We start from the raw sequence: 24663 nt of genomic DNA, 5'->3' as shown, positions 1-24663 counted from the left end.
ACATATTCTCATTTAAAATTCAAAATCATACAGAAACAAAATACTCCATATTTAAGATTTAAAATCAGACAAAAGAAAAATATAGCATATTCAAGACTCAAGATAATACAAAAAGAAATACTCAAAGTTAGCTTCCCTTACCTCTATTCCAGACTTAGTTTCCTCTTCTCAAACCGTTCTCCGGAAACTTTCAGAATTTCCCCTCTTTAACTAGAATTTCCTCTAACTCTCTTCTCTCACAATTTCTCTAGAATTTTGGTGTAAATCTTCAGCCTCCCCCCTTGGCTATTTATAGCCAAAAATTTTACTATTCATTTTTACTATTCATTTTTACTATTCACTTTTACTATTCATTTTTACTATTCAAAAATTATTTTTTATTCACCATTCTTATCTCTGAATGATTAATTCTACGTGGAGTGTTCTCTTCCATAATTTATTTTAATATTTTTTTTTTAACTATTCACTATTCACTATTCACTATTTACTATTTACTATTCACTATTCACTATTCCCATTTCTAAAAAAATCTTAAATAAGTTATCAAAAATTTGAAGCTCTCCCTCCAAAATTACTATAACTTTATATCCAAAAATTTACATTTTTCTATCCATTAAAATTATTATTACTAATAAAATGTTAAAATTTACTATTATAAATATTTTTTTTTTCATGGATCTTACATTTTAACATACAAATATTTTCAAGGATCTTACAAAACTCATTCGTTCTTTTAAAGTTTTCGTATTTTCTGGTACATGCAAGCACTGTTCAGCTTGCATGTGTTCTTCATCTATCTCTCTCTGAATCTGTTTCTGTCTTTGATCCTCTGGTTGGTCCCTTTTCACGGATCGGAAATTTAGTCTGTTGCTTTAGAAGTGGTTGCTGGTAAGTCAAAACGGTTGAAGCTTAGGAAGTGCCTAGTTTATTCAAGGTAAGGGAAGCTAGTGATTTAATTATATTTTTCTGTGTTTGCAATTGATGTGTGAACGCTTGCATGTATGAATAATGGTATGTTGATGGAATTGTATTCAAATTTTGTGTTTGGCCGAGACATGTGAACTGGGCTGGAGTTTCCTGTTGTAGAACGTTCGGTCATTTCTGGTTTGGAAAAGAGAGTATGAGAAATTGTGAGTGGTGAGCAGTGTGTAAAAGGTCCAGTGGAATAGGTTTAAAATAACTTAGAAATCAAGTTTAGAGGTTTAGAAATTAAGAAAAATATCTTGTTTTGGTTTAAGAAGTGTTATTCCGAGTTTTGTTTTGTTGACCGTTCGGCTGTGTTACGTACTCAGTCATTAACTTGGTTCGGTCTATTAGAGGTATTATCTATTTATGATCGTTTGGTCTAATCATAGTGTTCTGATATTAAACTAGTGTTTGGTCTGGATAGAGTATCCAATATTCTCTAAGTACTTGGTCTAGTGTAAGTGTTTGGCCTAAGTTTTTAAGAGTTCGGTTTGAGCTATGAGTGTGCGGTTTAACCTCTTCGGGTTGGGCTAAGTTTCTAGTAGTTGGTTTCTATAGTGGTCGGTCAATAATAGCGTTCAGTCATTTGTTTCTGTTTTGTCTCTTATGAACCGTTAGGTACTCTCAGTTGGGTAGCGTGAAGGTGTTCGGTCTCCAACGTTCACATGTTCTCTTTATTCTATGAAGGAAAAATATAACTGATGAATGATAGATTATGTTTAATATGATAATTTTGACTTTTAAATACTGTAGAAGAGAATTCCAAGGCGGAATGTCTCGTGTATGGTTATTGAAGTTGTAAAGTATGAATATGGATATGCTAAGCTGGCGTTCATCCTGAAATTCTATGAGTATCATTCTCACATAGAGAGATATTTCATTTGTGAGAATAGCAGGAGGTCCTACCACCTCAGGGTGTCAAGGTAGGTATTATGGGATTAACCTTGGGTAGTAGCTTGATTGGTGTCAGCTATTACACTACCACAAGTGCAAAGACGACTGTAGCTAAATATTCATACAACCCGGATGGTCAAGTCATAATATTTGGTTTATATATATATGAAGTGTGGTGTTCTGTTTGAATATGATTAATTGTATTCCGTGTTTGCATGATGTACCGTTCGGTTTTGTATGTATTGAACTTGCATGAAATGTATACATGTGTTTATAATTAAATTACATTAGCTTACCCTACTTTCTTGTTTTGTCTTGTTTTGTCTGTATGTTTATCTTTTCTTTTGCAATGATCATCCTGTGGATGTGAGTAGAAGGCGATGAGTGTTCGGTGGAGCAAGCGTTGGAAGGCGAGGATCCTGTGGCTTAAGTTAGGACCTCTCGGTCATCAATTGTGTATAGTTTTAGATTGGACCGTTTGGTCAATAGGTTTAGCTTATATTTTGTAAACCGATCGATTTATACAGGATGTTATATAACCGTTCGGTTTATGGCTATATTTGGTATTAGACTTATGTTGTTCTGTAAAGTTTTTAGTTTTTATGGTTATTTTGGATAACTGTATTGTTAAAATACTTTACTAGTTTTGGTGAACTGATGTATCATATTATTATATGTAATTAATGTATGATATAGTATTATGCTATATTTTGAGATGTTACAAGAAAGTAAAATAGGAAAAATAAAAGACTAGATGAAAATTAGATCTAATGGAAAAAAATATTAAGTGTTCATATTTTATGGTTAAAAAACTTGAACATTTCTCCTAATATAGTTTACTTTTTAATTAAAGTAATATTTTCAAAATTTAAATTTAAATCACATAATTAAGAGACAGAAATAACTGTTATTCATATAAATTAATATTGATTTATATCGGAATATTTTAAGTACATGTTAAAAATTTCTTGATATATAAATTTACATTTTGTTGCGAACGCTTTTGATAATGGAAACATTTCAACTTCGATCATAACAATTAAAAATGAAACGAATACTAAAATTTTACATATGTCTCAATCATTCTCCTTATATATCACATACCTAAGTGTAAAATATATAGTCATCAATTTTGTAACAAACTTTATTTCTAGATTTCATAACAATACTACATTGACACGTATAATTTAAAGAAAGTAAAAGTTTTGCGTCAACGACGAAATTTCTCAGAAAACAAATTTAGTTCAAACACGTTTTATGAGGGACAACTCATTTAATGCCTCTCTAGACTTCAAATAATAAAAACTAGGTCAATGTCGAGTTGCGTATAGCTGAATATACTATTTTTCTTTTATATTAAGATGAATTAACATTTAATTTTTTATAAAAAAAGTGTTGACATTGATAATATATTTTGTATAGAAAGAGAATTATCTAAGAATTTTTTTCGATATATATATATATATATATATATATATATATATATATATATATATATATATATAATGAAAGAAATAGATTGTTAATTTCATTTAATATATAAAAGTAATTCTTTTATTTAGAGATGACAAAATAGTGATATGCATAAGAGTATCTTTATTTTCATCCTTTTGTTGTTTTAAGTAAAAATTCATTTACATTTTTTTCACTGGTCACATTTTTATTTATATTGGTACTTATCTTTTTATTATTTATTTAATTTTTTTTAATGTTAAGATAAAAATCACTACAAAATAAACATGATATCATTGAAAGGATTTCAAACCCTAGTGAAAAAATCGCTTTCTATAATAATTTTTTATATCAATTATAATTCATATAGTATAATAAAAGATGCGATAGCAATATGGTAAATAAGTAGAACACTTTCTATCCTAGTTAGACTTAGAGTCGATATAAAAAGTGAAACAATGACAATTTGGTAATTAAGTATAAGACTTTCTATAATGGTTAGACCAAGAATTGGTATAAAAAGTTGACATGGTGACATTATGGTAACTAATAGTAATTAAGTATAAGACTTTTTATGTCGGTTAAACCTAGAATCGATATATATAGAAAGTGAAGCTAAGAAAGGGACTAAATCGTAATCCCTTTTGCCTAAAATCATTCAATTTGTTTTCTCCATCGCCAACTCTCCATCTTCAATGGACTCCCGATTACCATTTGTCATCTTCAACTCCATACTCATCCCTCATTCATCTTCATCCTTATCTTCCAACATAGACATGCACCTCCATCTTCTTCTTCGCATCATTGCCTCACATATACAAAACATTGTCGATGATTGCCCTAGACTGCCACTGTTAATTTTGGGAAGCCAATCACCTATCTCATCCTCCCATAATTTAATTCCCAAATTCTGGCAACGAGAGCATGAATGAGCTCTACCTTATTCTTCACCAATGACGATTTTGAGCAAAGGTTTCACTTATTACCTTTTGATCCTGCATTACCTTTGTGTCAGCTAGGACGCATTAGCCATTGCCATTGGCTTCAACCACCACACTCACTAGACAAAAGTCACCTTTGTTTTTCCCTTGACATCTTCCTTTCGTATGTTGCCTTCACAATAGCCATTGGCCATTTCTCTATACTTCCTAACCCTTGCTGGAGTGGGTCCTTTCCTGCACAACCTTCACACTGGCCATTGGCCATTTCTCTTCCTCACGAGCTCATCGCAAGCACATCACCCTTAGAGCTCGCACCTTAGGCCCTCATTATTGGCATCGACAAGGTCTAACTTTTTTTTACCCTCTTTCACAATTTTATTCATATCTTGATTGGATTCACCACTTGGGGTTGTTTCTGATTTAGGGATGGAAAATTAAATGGATATGGAGAAGTTGAGAATTGTTGCATTTTGCTTTGATTTTGGTTTTGTCTGGATGAATGTAACAAAATTTTTGGTAAGTAAAGCATTACTTTTTCTAAAATCTTTATTATACCAGTTGTGACCTTAACTGGTATAAAAAAGAGAACTTTTTATACTGGTGTTTGAATCGGTTTAAAAAGGTGAAAACTTTCTATATAGTCTATTTCTATATCGATTTTGGAATTGGCATAGAAAGTCTTTCTAACCAATATAAAAAGGATTTTTTGCACCAATGAATTGTCAAATATCGAGAAAAATATTATATGTGCTTAAGGTTATCTAATAAACTATTAGTGTTTTGGTAATTTAAAATGGGGATGAGTATAAGGATGAGAACATATTGGATGGGAGCAAGGAAGAGACATGTATGTATACACATATCCCCATCCTCATTCCCAATTATAAAAGGTAAATATTATACCTGTACCCAATCAATGTGAAAAACTTTCATCAAAATCAGGACAAGTTCGAACAATACCCATTATAAATGATTTATTTGTCATCCTTACTCATCTCTTTATCTTCTATAATTGAAATATTAATATAATAGAGGATATGAAAATTGTTTTTTTCTTTAATTTTAGTACTTTTTCCTTAGCTTCAAATCACTTCCATTATAAAAAACCATCCATACAGTATATTCATTATACAATCTTCAACCTAACCCATGATACTTCTTATCGCAAAAAGTGTAGGACTAATAAAGTTGAAATGCATCACAAAACTATAACCTTTCTCTTCTTCTTGAAACCCACATTTTGGTCCAAATATAGCCTATCCCATGTGGTGTGGGACTCCAAGCTTTTAACACACCTATACATGAAGTACATGAAAGGGGAGAGAGCGGGAGGGAAGGGAAGGGGCAAGGATGGGGGTGGGGCGAAGGCAGGGGGTTTGTCGAGCAAACCAGCTGCATATCAGTGTTTTACAACTATTGCAATGATTAGACAATCTACAATAATTGTTAGACGCTTGTATATTTTTTTAAGACAAGATGGTCTATATTTAAACGTTCTCAAATGTTTTGAAGTTTATCAAACAACAATGAACGCAATGAGCATATATGACAAAGTGTCATCCTTAGGAAATTAATATAGTTCGAAGATAAGCGTTTTGTGAAAAAGCTTTATGAAAATCTAAATGTTTGAAGAAAAGCTTTAGTAAACGTACTAATATATGAGTAGACGCACTACTAAACAATTTCCTCACAAAATGCGTCAATGTGCTATATAAGAGTCATGCTAAACGCGCTCGTGCTATACTTTGCTAAACAATGCTAGGAAAGCTTTTCTTGAAAGATATAAACATTGTTCCAAGAACCTATGTTGAAAGATATCTTACTAAACGCGTTCTTGAATCAAACGACTAATCACTAAATAAAGCGATGTTAGGAAAAGTGTTGCATAGGCTAAAGAATACATTGTACCAAACAATGTTTCAATCCGACAATGAAACTTTAATAAATTGCTCGGTATCTTTACAGAAAAGCCTAAACGATGCAATCTTGCTTAAGAAATAGAAAATTTGAAAAACTTATAGTTGTTCTGAACACGAATTAAAGAACATTAAATGCATAACAGTTCAAAACAACAAAAGTGACAAGGAAAAAAGGCATATCTACCTGGATGCATATCTTCTCTACTCTGTGCAGATGAATGAAGATGTAGCTCTTATGATGAAGTGTTAAATTCCAGAAACGTGATGGTGCCCCTACGAGTTGGGGTTTTTGTGTGAAGATCAAGTCATAGATATTATAACTGGTTTTTCAATACCAGACATAATATATTATTGATAATTTTCACCGTATTCATGTATTATAAATAACTCCGTTATAATATGTTTTGAACTTATTTACAAGTTTGTCATCGCGTTTTATATTATGACTGATATTCATAACTCTGTTATAATACGTTTTAAAATTATTTACAAGTTTGCCACCGTATTGCATATTATGACTGATTTCCAACTACGTTATAATATGTCGTCATAAAAGGTTATTTTTCAACTAGTGAGGTGTGGGAAAACACTATAAGGGGGTTGAATAGTGTTTTGTAGATCTTTTTCGCGACTAAAGATTTAAGCATGATGTACGTAGCACTTATGAGTTAGTCATACTTTGTCTATAAATGTTATTCAGTAAAGATTAAAACTCAATGAAATAGTTAGTTATGAAATTGATTGCTATTGAATTGTTTTGAAACAATGCGCAAGATAGTTATTTATAGGATTTTTTCAATCTTGACGCAATATAATCGATTACGGAATTTATGTAATCTATTAAGTTTTTCCTTCTACTTTAACTGATTCTCTCAGGTTTGCTTCTATTTTGATTTTAACATATTATATAATGCATACAATCGATTATATAATTCTCACAAGCCAACAATAAGTTTATTTGACCATTAGAAACACTTCAGGATTTAAATGAAATTGATTTTGGCAAATGAAACATGCTTAACCGATTATGCAACTTATGTAATCGGTTATGTCAACACTTAAGCAAATTTTCAAATCAATTTTCGTTCTAAACAGATCAATACACTAATTAAACATATATTGGCATAACAATGTGTTTTAATCGATTATACAACTTATGTAATCAGTTATTACATAATGTTTTGCCCCTATTAAACATACAAGCAATCTAGAGAAATCTAACAGATTATATACATTGCTTAACTGATTATTTCTTCCAGAAATAAAATGTTCAATCGGTTTTAAAGCATGATTCATCAACAAATAGTGAATACATATATCAAACACAAACAAAATAAGGATAAAGCAATTGTTTTCCATTTATTGTGCAAGAAACTATAAAACCATTCTTTTATTCATAATAAAAAACATAGATACAAAGGGTAGGTTTAGCTCCCCCTATCAACAATCTTCTTGCTTAGCTTATCTTCCTCTTCATCATCTTCTTCTTCTTGTCTTCTATTTATACACCTTGGTGATATAACCATTATGAAGCTTGTCTTGAGATTTGATAATATGACCTTTTGTTGAGACAAAATCATCTATGCACCTAAACTCTCATGTTTTGAAGTTTAACAAAATAACATTAAAACGAGATAATAATCTGAAGATAAGTTAGGATGAAAACACAAAAGACTTAACACTCAAATTGCCAACATAGAAAATCTACACAAGACTTAGAACCTGAATCTCCAATATAGAAAACCTTAGGTTCTTAGGAAACAAAAAATCTAGGTCAAAAACACCTAAACACTGTGCTAAATGATTGTTATGCCTAAAGCGTCTAAGAGAGTTAAAATTAAATGCTTAAAGCTTATCATACCCAAAAGGTATTCAATTTAGCTCTCGAAAACATACCATGTCAAGATGATATCTTTCACAAAACACAGTAAAAGATTAAAAGCTTAGAATACAAAAGAAAACATAAACAATCTAAATGTTATCTGTCTAAAGGAGAGATTAAGATCAAAGCAAGCGTTTACTTTCCTAAATGATACCATGAGCTAAAACAATACTTCGTCCAACGATGAAGTCTTACTCAACGCTTGGTATCTTTAAAAGAAAAGCTTAATTGTCAAATGCTACCTTAACGGTAGGAAATCAACAAGTACTTTGTTGTTCTGAGCAAGCATTAAATGACATTAAATGCTCAATGTTAAAAAATAACCAAAGTGATAAGAAAAGATCTATCTGTTGAATGAACAATTTACTCTACTCTTTGAAGATAAGTTATTCTACATGCATCTAGAGAGCTTCATATCAAATATCAGAAGGTGAACGTTAGAGACAAAAGAGATATTCATAGAATGTTCTTCACTTGAAGCCATGCTTAAAAGGGTGTACCACCTACTTCAAGCAAACTACTGAAAAAGCATGTATACTCTGACAAGTTGACTTATCCAATGGATGTTGTACACAAAGAAAGAGAAAGCACAAGAAACAAGGTGAATGCTAAGTCTATTCAAGGAGCCTTTAAATAAGAACTTTCAAAAGAGAAGTCAAGATGATAACCAAGAGAATAAGAAAAACTCACAACAATATATCTATCCTGAGAAGCGTACGAAAGAGAAGAAAAGAAAGAGCTTAAGAGAAAGATTATATCTTACCAGAAGAAGAAAAGAAGTGAAAAGAAAAGAGAAGAAATTAATTATCTCAAGCTTCATTACTGTATTGCTTACTGATTGTAAGAGAGAGAAAAAGAAAAAAGAGAAACACTTGCGAGTGTTTAGACTACTTTGTATTGTACTCAAATTCTCTTAGTGAAAGATATAGTCTGAATTAATTGTAAGCAATTGTTAATTGCAATTCTGAAGAGAATTAAAACACTCACAACTGAACTCTATATAGTTGCGGAATCTTGGAAAGGTTGCTAAGTACCAAGAGTGGTGCAAATACTCAAAGAAAATCTCGGTAGGTTGCTGAGTACCAAAAAATGGTGCGAATACTCAAAGAAAATCTCAATGGGGTTCCTGAGTACCAAGAGTGGTATTAATACTCAGAGAAAATCTCGGCGAGGTAGCTAAGTATGCAATGTTTATATGAAGTATATGTATATGAATATGATTATTTATGAGATGTGATGATGATGTTCAAGTAATGTGTGAAGTATGGATTTTAAGTATCATGTGAGAAAAGAATTCCAAGGAGGAATATCCTAGTTGGTTATGTTGTGTTATCTATTGAAGTAGGGGCTCCTGGATTGGGGAATGATCCCGACACTCTCAATATCCCCATCTCACGTAGAGATGGTGATTATGTCATAGAGAGTAGCAGGTGCTCCTAGAATATGATCACTAGTTTGACCATAGATGTTTGACGGATTAACCTCGGTGTATCGTATTATTGGTAGTGGTTGAGGTTGTGGTTATTATTATTTCTAAGCAAGGTTGCTCCACCATACACGGGTGCAGTTCCCCATGAGTTCGACATCAATGCATCTATCTGGATAGTAGGTTTCAAGTTGAAGTGATTAGTTTTGATGTTGATTGATTTATAATATGCATGTATATTGTTATTGTTTTAAGTTGTATGTATAATCTTTTGATACTTTAGTTTACCCTTATTTTTGGATATGTTTCTCTTTTGTAATGGTCACCTTGGTGATGTGAGTTTAGGTAATGTCTTCAAGAAACATGTGCTAGGTGGTAGCGGAGCTAAACCTTAGAATAAGAAGTTTTGGTTTTTTTTTTTGTTTGTAATGTTTACCTTACTCTTGATCATAGTATGTATTCTTCCAGTATAAAAAGGGTGTATATATGAATTTTTTATTATAAATTATTGTAACAGGAATTTATACGTTTTTTTCGAGTTAATTGCGTGTATTATCAAAATTGTGATGTATCCTATAATAATTAAATACTATATGAAAAATTGGGATGTTACAAATGTTATAAAAATATTTTTTTTAAATAGAAATCAAATAAAAATTAAGAGAAAATAATTTACCTTTTCTTTCTCCTTGTTTTACATTTTAAACTTCAAGTGATTTTTGTAATATAGGTATAAGCTTAAGAAAAAGGAAAAGTGGGAAAGAAAAGACCAAAGTGACTGTAGAGCAGCAAAGAGGGTGATGAGATGGAGGGAAAGAGATTTTTTGTGGCGGTTCACGTCGGCGCCGGTTATCACTCTCCGTCTAACGACAAGGCCCTCAGGTCCGTCATGAACCGTGCTTGTCAAGCAGCCGCTTCCATTCTGTCCAGCGTAACCCAACCGAACCCAACCTAACCTTTTCTTGTTCTTCATTTTCAATTTCACTCTTTCACCACCTTTCTGTTTCTAGGGTTCGGGAACTGGCCTAGACGCCGTTGTAGCTGCCATTCAAGTGTTGGAGGATGATTCCTGCACGAACGCTGGCAGAGGCTCTAATTTGACCGAGGACGGTGGCGTGGAATGCGACGCCAGTGTGATGGACGGAAAATCTGGAGCTTTTGGGGCTGTTGGAGCAGTGCCAGGTACTTGCTTTCTTATTACGTCTCAAATCGTTGATCCAATGAATATGATGATAGTCACCTACAATAATTGAATTTAAACTGCGCTGTATGGAGAAATGAAGATGACTCCAATTGTATTGCTTAAGCTTGGATGGTTAATAATTAATGGCAGCTAGTGGGTGTTTGGTATAGCCTATGTGGAGCTTACGGAAATAGCATATGACGTCCTTTACAAGCTTACTAGTGCATAAGAAATCATTGTCGTAAAAGTTCTCTAAGAGGTTATGGATAAAAAAAAAATCAGGGTCTATATGTATACAAGCTAGAATTGCTTTTTTAGTGCTTCACTATTTGAAATCCTATTTGGACAAACTTCTCCGCAAAGACAAGAAGAAAGTGAAATAAGCTTTTTCATAAGTTGAAATTAATATATTTATAAGTTAGTTTGTACAAGTTCTTTCATATAGTTTCTCAAAATTTTTATTTTTTAACTTCTGCGTAATGAAGTATGCTTTTCTTCTTATGTTTTTATTTTAGAAATTCCTATGGAGAAGTTTGTCTAAATAGGTTCGTATAAATTTTTCTAGTAGAAAATCTTTCAAAGCATTTCTGGCATTGTATCCAAACAGACTCTTAGCTAAACATTCGTGTAAAAGTTGTTTTTAACTTTCTACAATAGTAGAGGAACTGGAGTTAAACTGTTCTGTTGTGAGCTGTAAGTTGGTTTTCATTAGCTATTTTGAGAGCTGGAAGCAGCTTATACCTTGGCTATTTTGTAAGCTTTTCCTATTACTTACATAAACGCTCATGTCATAAGATAAGTCCAAAGGAGTTGTAAAAGAACCTTCAAACACAGCCAAAGTGCTTAGCTAGTGTAGTAGGTGGAATGTTAAAATATTGATTTTCTATGGCAATGAATGTTTTGTTTAATTTATTTCAGAGAAACCTTTTCTTGATAAATTCTAGGAACACTCTTGTTATTGCATTATTTCCAATACAATCATTTTATTTTGGATAAAAAGTATGTAGGCTTAAATTATGTGCAAATCAATCCCTCATTAGGAATGTGTTGGAAATTGTGTTTGAGAGAGTGTCATTAGCATTCTCTCATCTCTTTTGCAGTTCTTGGGAGAGTTTTGCTAAACTAAGAAACGTGTTGTTTAAGCTTTACTTTTTTGCTTGTGTGAGACTTTGGAATTTAACTATTTTATACCAAGTTATCTTTGTATTTATTCCATTTTCTATAGACCAGGTGTCCGCAATGCTATACAAATTGCCGCTTTATTGGCCAAAGAACAACTGATGATATCTCCATTGCTCGGTCGGATACCTCCAATGTAATCACTATTCAAGATCTCTGCATCTGTTACCAAAGCATTTATATAACTTCATGTAACACACTACCAAAATTAGTATTTTAGAAAGCCTTCTCCTTTTGGCCTTGCAAACAAGTCCTCCTGTTAATAATTATTGCTGAAGTTCTTATGGGAATTGGTCTTATGCAGCTTCTTGGTTGGCGAAGGGGCTCGCAAATGGGCCAAGTCTAAAGACATTGCTTTGCCAACTAGTATAGAGGAGGCCAATGAGGTAATATTTTCACTTAAAGTTTAAATTCTGCAGTGAAACTTAATTGAATCATGACTTACCACTTTGAAATCATAGTTTGTTACTATGTGTAACAGTGGCTGGTTACAGAAAGGGCTAAAGCACAATGGATAAAATTCAAATCCATGGTTGAAACTGCTAGATCTAAGGCAGACAACACTCCTGAGTTTGATTCTTCCGTCTGTCAAAGTACCACAATACCAGGTATTTTAATAGCACACTTCTGCAAGACCTCACCCTACTTTTTTCTTCTAAAATTCTCAAATCAATAAACAACAGTGCTCCAAAGATCTTAAATTCATTTCCCATGAAAATTAGCATAAGCCTACTGTTAGGTTTCTTGGTGACAAGAAACCTAGATTCTATCTCAAACTAAATAATCAGAAACAGAGAAATGAATCCTCACTATGAGGCAGCAATTTATTGAATGAAAAATATTGAAAACAATCAACAACGTCCAAGAAAGCATTCTCTTCTGCACAGGACAGTCCCTGTTCAGAAATAAAACACTCAACAACTAGAACTAATACACATCCCCCTCCTTAAAAGACAAAAACCGCCTAACTACTAATTAAAACTTCACCTAACTGTTGTTTAAACTCCTCCTAACTATCCCTAACCACTTCTTTCTAATTTCTCTGTTTTATTTTTCCTAACGTAAACCTTCAAAGACCTATCAATACTGCATCAATCTGTGTTTTAGGGGGATAAAATGTCCATACTTACTCAATCGATCAACCACCACCAATTATGCATCATACCCATTAGATTTGGGTAGTCCCACAATAAAGTCCATACTTTTGTTACAAAATCTGCCACATCTCTCTTCATGCCTACCTAATATAGAGTTTGTGCCAATTTCCTATATGTTAGCACACCATGCAAGAAGCTACAAAATCTGTCGGATCCCTCTTCATGCCCACCTAATATAGAGTTTGTGCCAATTTCCTATATGTTATGAAAATTCCAGAATGACCCCCTGTTTGTGTTACATGAAACTCTGCAGTTAACCTCTGGATCCATGTGGATTGGGCTGAAAGAACCAATCTCCCTTTGTAATGCAACAGATCATTCTCCATTGAGAAATTTGGATGAGAGTCAGGGTTTTTTCTCCAAATCATTTATGATCTTTTGGAGTACAGGATCATGTTGTACTTTCCCCAATACCTCTTGAAAGTCCTGCCAAAATGGCCTTAAAATGCCCTTTAGTTCTAATTCTTCAGGCTTACGTGACAATGCATCGGCCACTCTATTTGTCACCCCTGATCTGTATTCAATCTCAAATTCATATCCTAAGAGCTTGGCCAACCAATTCTTTTGATATTGAGTGGTTATACGTTGCTCCAACAAATACCTTAAGCTTCTTTGATCTGTATGAACCACAAATCTTTGCTCCAACAAATATGGTCTCCAATGTTGTATAGATAGAACTAAAGCCATTAGTTCCTTCTCATAGATGGATTTGGACAGAGAAGAATCATTTAAGGCTTTGCTAAAATAAGCAATGGGCCTTTGATTCTGTGACAACACAACCCCTATTCCTTTACCAGAAGCATCAAACTCCGCATGAAAGGTTTGTGAAAAATTTGGTAATGCCAACATCGAGGCTGTGGTAAGGGAAATTTTGAGAGCTTTGATTGCTACCTTGCCTTTGGGAGTCCATTCAAATTGTCCCTTTCACAAACAGATTTGCCAAGGGCCTAGCATTCTTCCCATAGTCCTTAATAAACCGCTTACAATATCACGTAAGCCCAAGGAATCCCCTAAGATCTCTCATATTATGAGGTTCTGGCCATTCTCAGACAACCTTAACCTTCTTCAAATCCATTTCCACCCTGTTTCTCGAAATGACATTTCCCAAGTACCTAATTTGTGTTCTTCCAAAATCACACTTCTTCTTATTGGAATATAGTTGTTGTTGCCACAATGTTTGAAGAACTTGCTTAAGATGTTTCCTATGCTCCTCTCATGATTAGCTATAAATTAAAATATCATCAAAGAAAACTAACACACATTTCCTCAAAAATGACTTCAATACTGTGTTCATCAGACATTGAAATGTTGTAGGAGCATTGGATAATCCAAAAGGCATCACCAAGAATTCATAATGTCTTTGGTGTGTACGGAAAGCAGTATTTGGAATATCTCCTTCCTCGATTCTGCTTTGGTGGTAACCAACCCTCAAATCTACTTTGGAAAAATAACTAGTCCTATTTAATTCATCAAACAACTCGTCTATAACTGGAATGGGGAATTTATCTGGTATAATGACTTTATTCAACGCCTTATAATCAATATAAAACCTCCAACTTCCATATCTCTTCTTTACTAGAATAACTGGGCTTGAATATGGGCTATTACTTGGACTTATTTTCTCTGAAGTCAACATTTCTGCTACTTGTTTTTCAATCTCTGTCTTCAGCAAGCGAGGATATCTATAAGGCCTCACATTAACAGGATTCACGCCCACTTTGATAGGGATTTGGTAGTTTATTTGTCTATTAGGAGGTAATCCCTTTGGTTCTTGGAAAATTTATTTCAATCCTCCTAGAATTTTGTTAGACAATTAAAAGTATATGTGAGAAGGAATAAAAGGGGAGAAAGTTAGAGGCGGGAAGAAGGGATAATCTGTTAGACGAGAGAGGCTAATCTGTTAGAGGAGAGAGAGGGTATAAATAAACAAACAAAATAGAGAGAAAGGGGATCAAATATTATTTTGGGGATTTAGATTGGACCTCTTGGCTAGTGGAGGAAGGGAGACTTCCTTGGGGGAGAGACTGATACATGTATTTTCCTTTTTTACACATTACAGAGGAAATAGAAATACATATACATACATATTTCTTTTATACTGTTGAGTGTGTGTGAGCATAGAGCTGTTGTTCGGTTCCTTGAATAAAGAAACCTAACAAATTTCTTCTAACTCTGCTTGCTGTTTTGAGGACAATTTTTCATCTTCATTCATCCTCTTCCAATTATGCACTGCCCGTGCTCCACACCAAAGAAACCACTTCAATCTCGGTCTCCATTAATAACGCATTGGGTGAAATGACTCTTTTAGTTAATGTTGGATCTCCTTGTATTCTCACCTCCCTCTCTTCTTGGTCGAATCTCATAGTCAGATTCTTCCAATTTATCTTAATTTCTCCTAGGGTAGCCAACCATGAAACTCCGAAAATTAGGTCTATCCCACCTAATTCGAATAGACAAAATTTCTCCTTAACCATCAATCCCTCTAATTTCAAGGATAAATTTTTATAACACCCAATAGTATTCTTTTGGTGCCCATCTCCCAAGCAAACCGTGTAGCGGGGAGTTGTCTCTACCTCCAAACTCAACTCATCCACCAACTTGGTTGAAATGAAATTATGGTTGGGACCACTATCAATTAAAACTAACATCTTCTTCCCTTTTAACACCCCTTGTAACTTCAGTGTTAGATGATGGCAGCCCCATGTAGAAAAAATTGACAACTCCATTTGATTTTGTTCCTTCTCCTTTTCTTCTTCTTGTTCCACTACTTCCTCGTCATCTCCCATAATGAGTACTCTGATATTCTTTTAAGGGCACTTATGTCCCGAGCTATAAAGTCCTGCATAATGGAAGCATCTTGCCTCTTCTCTTCTAATATATTCGGGATAAGGCAAATTCCTCATCCCCTGTTTTGACTGCCCCCTGAATTATTGCTTCCAACTCTAGATTCCACCATGGTTCCTCCTTCCCTTCTAGCCATGCTGACATTATTGGAACTTCTTGGTTCATTCCTATTCCCCTTTAAAGTTTCCACCCTAGAAATGACACCTTTGCTACCTTGGTAACGACTTTGATAACCTCCACTGTTCTCTCACCCATTCTAATCTCTTTCAAAACCTCCTCCACATCTCTCGCAACCTCTGTGGCCCTCAAAAGATCCTTAGGACTATGCAGTCTTATCTGACTTCTTATGTTAGAATGTATGCCTGCAAAGAAATATCCCATCAATTGTTCCTCTGTCAACTCGGTTGCTTGTCCCACCAACATTTGAAACTCTTGAGTATACTCCTCTATTTCGCCCTTCTGCCTAACAGTTGCCAGTTTTTAGAGCACTGAACATTTTTCCTTCCCCCCAAATCTCCTAATAAGTGCTTCCGTCAACTCCTCTCAAGTAGATCCTTGGTTTTCTTCTTCCAAAACTGAAACCAATGAAAGGCTCTTCCTTCCATACTTATGAAAGTCAAGCTGATTTTCTCTCTAGATGTAACTTCCTAAACTTTGAAGAATATTTCTTCCCTTGTTATCCATCCTACTGGATCTCCTCCTTCAAACGTGACATTCTACTCTCTTCATCCATCTATGTTGATTCTCCTTTCTCTCTTCCTCCCATTCTTCTTCAGTTTCATCCCTTTTTCCCGCTCTGTCTCCATACACAAACCCTCTACTTCCTTCAGATCCTCTTTCCATATTTTTCATTCTTCGTAGTAAATCTTCCATCATGTCACTAAGCCTCTAGAAATTGGCTCGGTATTCCTCCCTTGACTCTTCAATTGCGTGAGCATTTTCTGTCACCAGTCTCTGCACTACACTCACGCGACTCTCCATGTCTCACCGTTTCTTTGATTCAGCAGGTCGGACCAAATGTTAGGTTTCTTGGTGACAAGAAACCTAGATTCTATCTCAAAATAAACAATCACAAACAGAGAAATAAATCCTCACCGTGAGGCAGCAGTTTATTGAATGGGAAATACTGAAAACAATCAACAACCTCCAAGGGAAAACATTCCCTTCTGCACATAGTCCTTGTTCAGAAATAAAATACTCAACAACCAGAGCTAGTACACGCCCCCCTCCTTAAAAGAAAAAAACCGCCTAACTAGTAATTTAAACTTCCTCTAACTGCTATTTAAACTGCTCCTAACTACCCCTAACGACTTCTTACTAACTTCTATGTTTTATTTGTCCTAACGTAAACCTTCAAAGACTCATCACCTACTACTGTAAAAACAATCTTACTACAAAATAAAAATTTTGTGAAATCTTCAAATTCTTGAAGTCTTATGACTTAAATGTTAGGATATGAAGCTAAGTCTTTGTAGCAATTATAGATAATTTTTCTAAATCCAAACTTGAGAGAGATCTTAAATTGCTAAGAGATTTAAATGGTTGTATTCAATTAAGTATCCATATGCTATTGGGAAAAATATTGCAATGCGTAGGAGTTTGGGAAAAATGATCTTGCCCGGAATTTTTTCTCCTAGCCTTCAATTGTTACTTTCATATGCAGATAGTGCTTTAGAAGATCACGTAATGGACACTGTTGGGATTATTTGTGTAGATAATGAGGGGCATGTTGCAACTGGAGCATCCAGTGGTGGTATTGCTCTAAAGGTGAAAATGGTTTTCTTGGTTTGGTTCTCTTCAATTGCTCTGCAGTTCCATGTTAGATTACTAAGTAATTACACATAATTATGTACGAAATATCCAACAGGTCAGTGGACGTGTTGGGTTGGCAGCAATGTATGGTGCAGGTTGTTGGGCATCATCAAAAGGGCCCTTTGGATCTCCGTTCATGGCTGGTTGTTGTGTATCAGGGGCAGGAGAGTACTTAATGAAAGGATTTGCAGCTAGGGAATGCTGTGTTTCATTGTCACTGTATGGTTGGCTCTGTGTCATCTGTTTATATTTTCATGATAGGGGAGAATTTTTATGTAAGATTTGTCCATGTGCTTAAGTTCAACCGGGTCTTCATTTGATATGATAGCATGGAGTAGAATATAATCACATATCACATTTGGACGTTTTCTTTTAAAATTAATGAGCTGGTATTTCTTAAGGACATTCCACCTAAGAAATAATAGTGTATATTCAATGTCTAAACATCTGCACGTGTGATTCTTTGTTTGATGGTGAGGACATGCATTAAAATGATGCTTTTATTGAAATTTACATATTGGAAACATTTTATGCTGTTGTATGCGTCACTGGACATTTTGTTGGACACATGTTAAAGATCATATTAAAATATTTTAAAATTTCACTTGAGAAATTAATAAACGAAAAAGACATTATTTTTATCTCAAATTTACTTGCTGTGCAAAATTGGTAGGTTAGGATTTGTCCAGTTTATGTTTTCTCTTGTGTGAATACTGAAAATATGATCTCTTCAATATCCCGCTTAGTTTATTGGCTTTAGAAATTTCAACTTCTGATATTGATGCATTGTTGCATAATTTCATTTATGTGTGGGCTATTTCAAGATATCATGGGGTGGACTTTTGATGTTGACTTTCTTTCAGCTCACAGTCTGGTGCTGCTTCTGCTTGCACAAAAATTTTACGGTCTGTTGTTGAGGATGGCAGGCAATGTGATACTGATAGCAGTGCAGGGATCTTGGTTGTGCAATCAGATGCATCTTTAACAGTTAGTCCCTTCAGCTTTTCCACCTAATAGTTTTGTGAAGATTATTAATCTTTCACTTTCCATAGGATCAAGGAAAATCATCAAGGCTGAAAGCTGTAGAGATTGCTGCTGCATACACTTCCTTGTCCTTTGGAGTAGGATATTTTGGAAGCTCTATGGAACGTCCCAAGGTAGCAGCACTCTTATGACTGAGATTTATCATCATATGAAGATTTCATATTATAATTTTTTCTAAATTTAAGTTAATTGTGTTCAGTTTAAGGAATCATCTCATGATGTGAAAAAGATGCGCATTATGAAATCATCACATTATGGTCCAAATAGATCAGAAAATTCTCTTCAAAATTATTTAATTTAACAAGATTACCATCTGGTTTGCCTTTTACCTCCCTCTAGACTGATGGTTCTCAGCAAACCATTTGTAAAGTGATATTTTCCTATTGTTTTATGATCCAGGTTTCCATTCTTAGGAGTACAAAACAACAAAGCAGGATGGCAATAGATCAATTTGGGGCACGGATAGATCTTTCAAATGGATAGTTAGTGTGACCACGGGTCAAATTTTCCGTGTGATGAGGTGAAGTTCGTGACACCTACAACAAAATTACTTGATTTTCTATATCCAGTTTTTCGATAATCATTTTAGTTCAAGCTATTTTGGTTAGGATAGATATAAGATTTCATTGTTGATTGTCAAGTAATGGTCAATGATTCTATGGACTGAGTCATACAGAACTTAGTTTTCATGTTAAATTAATTTATCTGTCTTCAACATTTACTAAGCTCCCCAGAATTATGGTCTTTGAAGAAAGGCATTTCAGTGAAATAATACAAAGATGAAATCATATAATGATACGTAAGTAATTTGTAGTACTTCAAGTATGAAAAGTGGATGCAGTAAATGCTTGCAATTGTTGGTAAACAAACGTGCTGAAAATTTCTTCAAAACTAAACATACTGAAAAAAATTGCAGTTTTTTCTGATCTTGCAGTTTTTTCTGATCTATACTTTTGAGCTTTATCACATCTCTTCCACCAAATTTGGTATCTCAAAAAATGCCAGTTTTCCCTACATGGTGGCATTAACCAAATTTTATGAATATAGTCATCAATTATATTTTTATTTATAACATTTTGCAGTACAATGGTTTTAATAAAATTCTTGTAGTCAAGTAATGTTAAATCTTATACTACAATAATTTACTCAATTATTTTGAGGGATTTCATTTACAACGATGCATTGCTTTTTATGGCATGTTTTGTCTAATATTCTTTGTAGTGCTATCATGTAATTTACACTGTCTCTTTGAAATGTTAAATAATTCAAATTTTCAATTATTAAATATAATATAATATAATATATTTACGAAAAGTATTCTTAGAAATGTAACAAATTGTTTTTTTATATTACAATTTTTAGGAAAAACAAGTTCAAAAGTTCTTGCTTAACTAATCCAACATAATTTAATCTTATAAATGGTAAATTAATTAAGTTGGATTGATTCTGAAAAAGAAATGTAAAATTATGCTCCAACCCAGTAATAAGATTTTCTTATCAGGTAGGTTAGGTGCAAGCTTAACCCAATATACTCAATGCATCATGGATTGGCCGTTAATATGAATTGACTTATCTAAATGTTAAGATAATTATTTTAAAAGTATAAGAGAATAAAGATTTATATATATATATATATATATTTAACAACACAATACGTGAAAAATTAAGATTCTATTATAAGAATTAAAGTCGGTATATGATACATAATGCTAAATAACAAAAATTTGACATAATTTCTTCCTCAATCCTTATAAACTTTGTATAATAAATAATTAGATTTAAACTCTCGAATTGTCTTCATATGTGTAAGAAAATCTTAAGTGGGTTCTTTTGTTGAAAATAGTGTCAATTGAATTCTAATTTTTGAAAAATTGAGTCAATTTTGCTATTTCTGTTAAGTGTTGACAAACCACGTCAAAGTCCATTGATGTGGTGATGTTGATTTGGATATTTGATTATGTGGAAATAAAATTTTGACTTGGATTTCCTATCCAAATGAGGTTTTGACTAAAGAGGTCGCACCTAATGAGAGCTTTCCACGTTGCAGCCCCTATTACCCCAAAAAATTGGGTTTTTGATTAGGCAAAGGGCTCGCTTGATTCTCCTCCACTTAGCTACTGATGAGAAGATTTTAAATAGTGAGGTGAGATGGTTCAAAGATTCACGATGTTGGATTCTGGTTGCTAGAATTGGTTTCTGTGATTTGTTTTCTATAGGTTTCGTGGATGCGAATTGGATGACAAAGTTGCGACTGGTTTTGAGTGGAGAAACAGTAGCGCGATTTGAAGGTTCATGATTCAGTGGACGTGCGAAGGAATCACGATTAGTGGTGGAGGAGAATCGCGATTGGGATTTCGCAATTAGGGTTTATGAATTGGGTTTTTGGGTTTCTCTGATTTACAAGTTGGAGGCATGATTCTCAGTTCAAAGGAGGGTTTTGATGAAGGTTGATGGTGGTGCAAATCATAGTGGCGAAATTAGGTTCTTCACGTTCTAGGTTTCAAACCAGCTTTGCGCGAGGTTGAATAAAGAGTGGCGGCAAAGCGCGTAGAACTGGCGAATGGCGGCGACGCATTGATGTAGGATAACAACGATTTTGTCCTAGCTACTGGCGACACAATTTTGGGATGAACAACCCTGTATTGACTGATCATTTTCGCACAACTGAAGGTGCATCTTGATAGATCAGGAGAGAAGACTTGCAATATTGAATTTGTTGTTTCCCTGTACGTGAGTGTCAGGAAGAAGAGTGGTGCACTCTTGACTTTGAGAGGGGATATCTCAAAGGGTTTGCTGCAACATGGATGGGTTGTTCTGTGTTGGCAGGTTTTGTTGTTCTATATTTGATTGAGAGTTTGTGAGATGTTTACATTTGAGAATTGCTCTGTAAAGCCTTGGTTGTAATACTCTGATCATTACAGTGAATTATTCTTCAATCTAAGGTTGATTGGGAGGTTGATTGGATGTAGGCATTGAGGCCGAACCAATATAAAAACTGAGTTTGATTTTCTCTCCTCTATCTCTTTACATTTTCATTGTCATTGCATATACTTGTACTGTTTCATTGCACATAGTTAATTGTTGCACAAGAAAGATTTCAAGAACCTTATAATTTGCGAAAAAGATCTAAAAAGTGCAAGTTTTTATAAAACACCAATTCACCCCCTCTTGGTGTTGAGAAACAAAGTCCATCAATTCTAACACTTTTCATTAGTAGCACGAAAGATAATGTCATCAACATATATCTAAATGATAATGAAGTCTTGATTAACATTTTTCCTAAATAGCGTGGTCCCTACTTGACCTCTCGTGAAACCATTCTTTATAAGATAGAAACTTAACCTTTCGTACCAAGCTCTGGGGGCTTGTTTTAATCCATACAATGCCTTGTTAAGTCTGAAGATGTGTGTGGGATTTGTTTGACATTCAAAGTCCGAAAGTTGTTCCACATACAATTCTTCCTTAATGTTGTCGTTTAGGAATGCTCTATTGATGTCCATTTGATATAATTTGATTTTGTTGAACGCCACAAATGATAAAAGAATTTGAATGGATTCTAACCTAGCTACTAGAGAATAGGTTTTTGTTTAGTTAATTCCTTCTTGTTGAGAATAGTCTTTCACAACAAGTGTTGCCTTGTTTTTTATAACTTTTCCATCTTCATCCAAATTGTTGCGACATACCCATTTCGCTCTGACTACATGTTTTCCTTAAGGTAACTCAACGAGTTCCCATACCTTATTTTTTGAATTGATCCAACTATTCTTCCATGGCTTCAACCCAAGAGTTTCTTCTAGAGCCTAATTGATGTTCAATGGCTCAATTTGATATATGAGAGTTGTGATAGGATGCTTATGATATGCCTTTGTTCTCACATGCTCTTCCAAATTTCCTACGATCTTTTTTTAAGGGTGATCCTTGGTGATCAAACGGTGTAGGCTATTTGTTTCTCTTCTCTCTTCAAAAGTATCGTTGAGTGGCTCTTCCCGTTGACTCTCTTCTTGGTCTTTGGGTGCCCCCAATGCATTTGCTTCCTTGGACACATTATCTTCTATCTACAATTTGGAGAAAGAGTCATCTATCTCTGACTTGTTTAGGTTAGGTTTATGTTTAAATTTAACATGAATGGTTGCCTCAACTTTCAAGGTTCTAGAGTTGTAAACTCTAAACGCTATTGATGTTTCTGAGTAACCAAGCATGATTCCTTCATCGCTTTTGGAGTCAAACTTCCCCATATTATCTTTAGTATTTAATATAAAGCATTGAAAACCAACAGGGTGAAAATAGGAAATATTTGACTTTTTGTCCTTCCATAATTCATAAGGCATTTTGCTTAGAATTGGCCTAACGTAAACTCTGTTTTGAATATAGCACGCAGGGTTAACTGATTCTACCCAGAAGTGCTTAAGAGAGTTAACAACGTTTAATATTGTTTTGGCCATCTCTTGTAGAGGCCTAATTTTCCTCTCAATGACTTCATTTTGTTGTGGAGTCCTTGGAGTTGAAAAGTTATGTTTAATGTCAGAGTTTTTGCAAAATTTTTTGAAAAGTTCGTTTTCAAATTCTCCTCCATTATCACTTCAAATAAATATTATTTTCAAATTCTTTTTTAGTTTTTATCCTTTTGCAGAGTTTGCAAAAAGCATGAAAAGCCTCATCCTTATGAGTTAAACATAGGACTCTGGTCCACCTAGAAAAATTATTTACTACTACTAATCCATAGGGTTTACCGCTGATAGACATTGTTCTTGTAGGACCAAATAAATCTATATGAAAGAACTCAAGAGGTCGTTTATTAGAAACTATGATTTTACTCTTGAAAGATTCCTTGACATGTTTGCCCTTCATGCATGCATTAGAGAAGATTGCATCATTGAATGATACTTCTAGAAATCCTCTTACGAGGTCATGATGTTCCAGCTTAGAGATTAATCTCATGTTTCCATGTCTACAATTATTATGTCATGTTACTACCTCATCTTTCATAGATACAAGACATGAAACACTTTGAGACTACAGTTCATCTATTATTTTGTACAAGTTACCCTGCCTATTAGTTGTAAATACTAATGAATTCCTATTATCTAATACCCTACATTAGCCTATTCAAAACAACAATATATCAACTGTCACATAATTTACTTATGTTAAGCAGATTCTGTGTATAAAAATGAGTCAAATACTCGAATCTCTCATTGTACTCTTATATTGTCATACCTCCTTGGCATAATGCTAGAAACTGCCTTTCTCATTCCTACTTAGTACGGGCTGGAAAATATCTCTCCACGAATCTATCTTTGAAGTCTTACCAGGTAGCAACTTCTCCCTTAACATCAATTCCTCTATGTATGCCACGCCACTAGTACTTTGACTCTCCTGCTAGCATATAGACAGTAAAAGCTATCTTCTGACCCTTGATACATTCAATTGCATCAAATATCTTCTCAAGTTTGCAAATTCAATCATCTACCTCATCTTAAGTTTCTTTGCCATTAAACTCAACAAGATTGTGATGCAGAAAGTCATTCATGCCCACTCTTGGTCTGGGTGTTTGCTCTACATGTTGTGTCTGTTGCGTCTGTTGTCCTTGGATGATCTTACCAATTTGCCTTATAGTTTGTGCTAGTTCCGCAGTAGCATCAATTGGAGTAGTAGATCTTGTCCATCTCGACATCCTTTTTATTTACACACAACAGATAAGTAAAAGAAATTTCACATACATCAAAATCACACAATGAAACTAGTCGAACTCACTCCCCAAAGCTTTCAAAAGTTTTTCGAAAACCAGGCTCTAATACCAAAATGTAACACCCCTTCCGGAATGTCACGGGTGTAAAAACTTTTCACAACAATTTCATAAAACATACATTGATGATAATCAACTTTATTCAATTGAAAACGCGGAAGCAAAAAATAACTGACAGGCTGTCGTTGAAGCTATCAAATTAATACTACTTTTCAAGA

The 24663-nt window shown here is 34.1% G+C and overlaps 1 protein-coding gene and 1 pseudogene across 6 annotated transcripts; one reads left to right on the top strand and one right to left on the bottom strand.

Annotated features, from left to right (window-relative positions):
• The first annotated feature begins 10203 nt into the window (after nucleotides 1-10203).
• Nucleotides 10204-19424, top strand: LOC124849120 (N-terminal nucleophile aminohydrolases (Ntn hydrolases) superfamily protein). 6 transcript variants are annotated; one of them, XR_015782387.1, is made up of 10 exons: nucleotides 10204-10411; nucleotides 10491-10662; nucleotides 11894-11978; nucleotides 12147-12228; nucleotides 12324-12450; nucleotides 17507-17610; nucleotides 17711-17874; nucleotides 18526-18642; nucleotides 18708-18812; nucleotides 19099-19134. XR_015782387.1 is itself a non-coding variant. In XM_088099733.1 (10 exons), the coding sequence occupies exons 1-10, from the start codon at nucleotides 10286-10288 to the stop codon at nucleotides 19180-19182; spliced, it is 1122 nt and encodes a 373-aa protein (XP_087955859.1). In that variant the 5' UTR covers nucleotides 10211-10285; the 3' UTR covers nucleotides 19183-19424. The 6 variants fall into 6 exon arrangements, 5 of the variants coding, with proteins under 5 accessions (XP_087955859.1, XP_047182950.1, XP_087955862.1 ...); XM_088099733.1 differs by having other exon boundaries at nucleotides 10211-10411; nucleotides 17558-17610; nucleotides 18519-18642; nucleotides 19099-19424; XM_047326994.2 differs by having other exon boundaries at nucleotides 10211-10411; nucleotides 18519-18642; nucleotides 19099-19424.
• Nucleotides 12485-17488, bottom strand: LOC148192457 (uncharacterized; annotated as a pseudogene).
• Nucleotides 19425-24663: the final 5239 nt, after the last annotated feature.

Source organism: Vigna umbellata, chromosome 9 (assembly GCF_029865625.1).
Source record: "Vigna umbellata cultivar VRB3 chromosome 9, Vumbellata_1.0, whole genome shotgun sequence".
NCBI classification, from domain to species: Eukaryota; Viridiplantae; Streptophyta; class Magnoliopsida; order Fabales; family Fabaceae; genus Vigna; species Vigna umbellata.
Note: the sequence above shows the minus strand (reverse complement) of the source record. Positions and strands in the feature narration are given on the sequence as shown.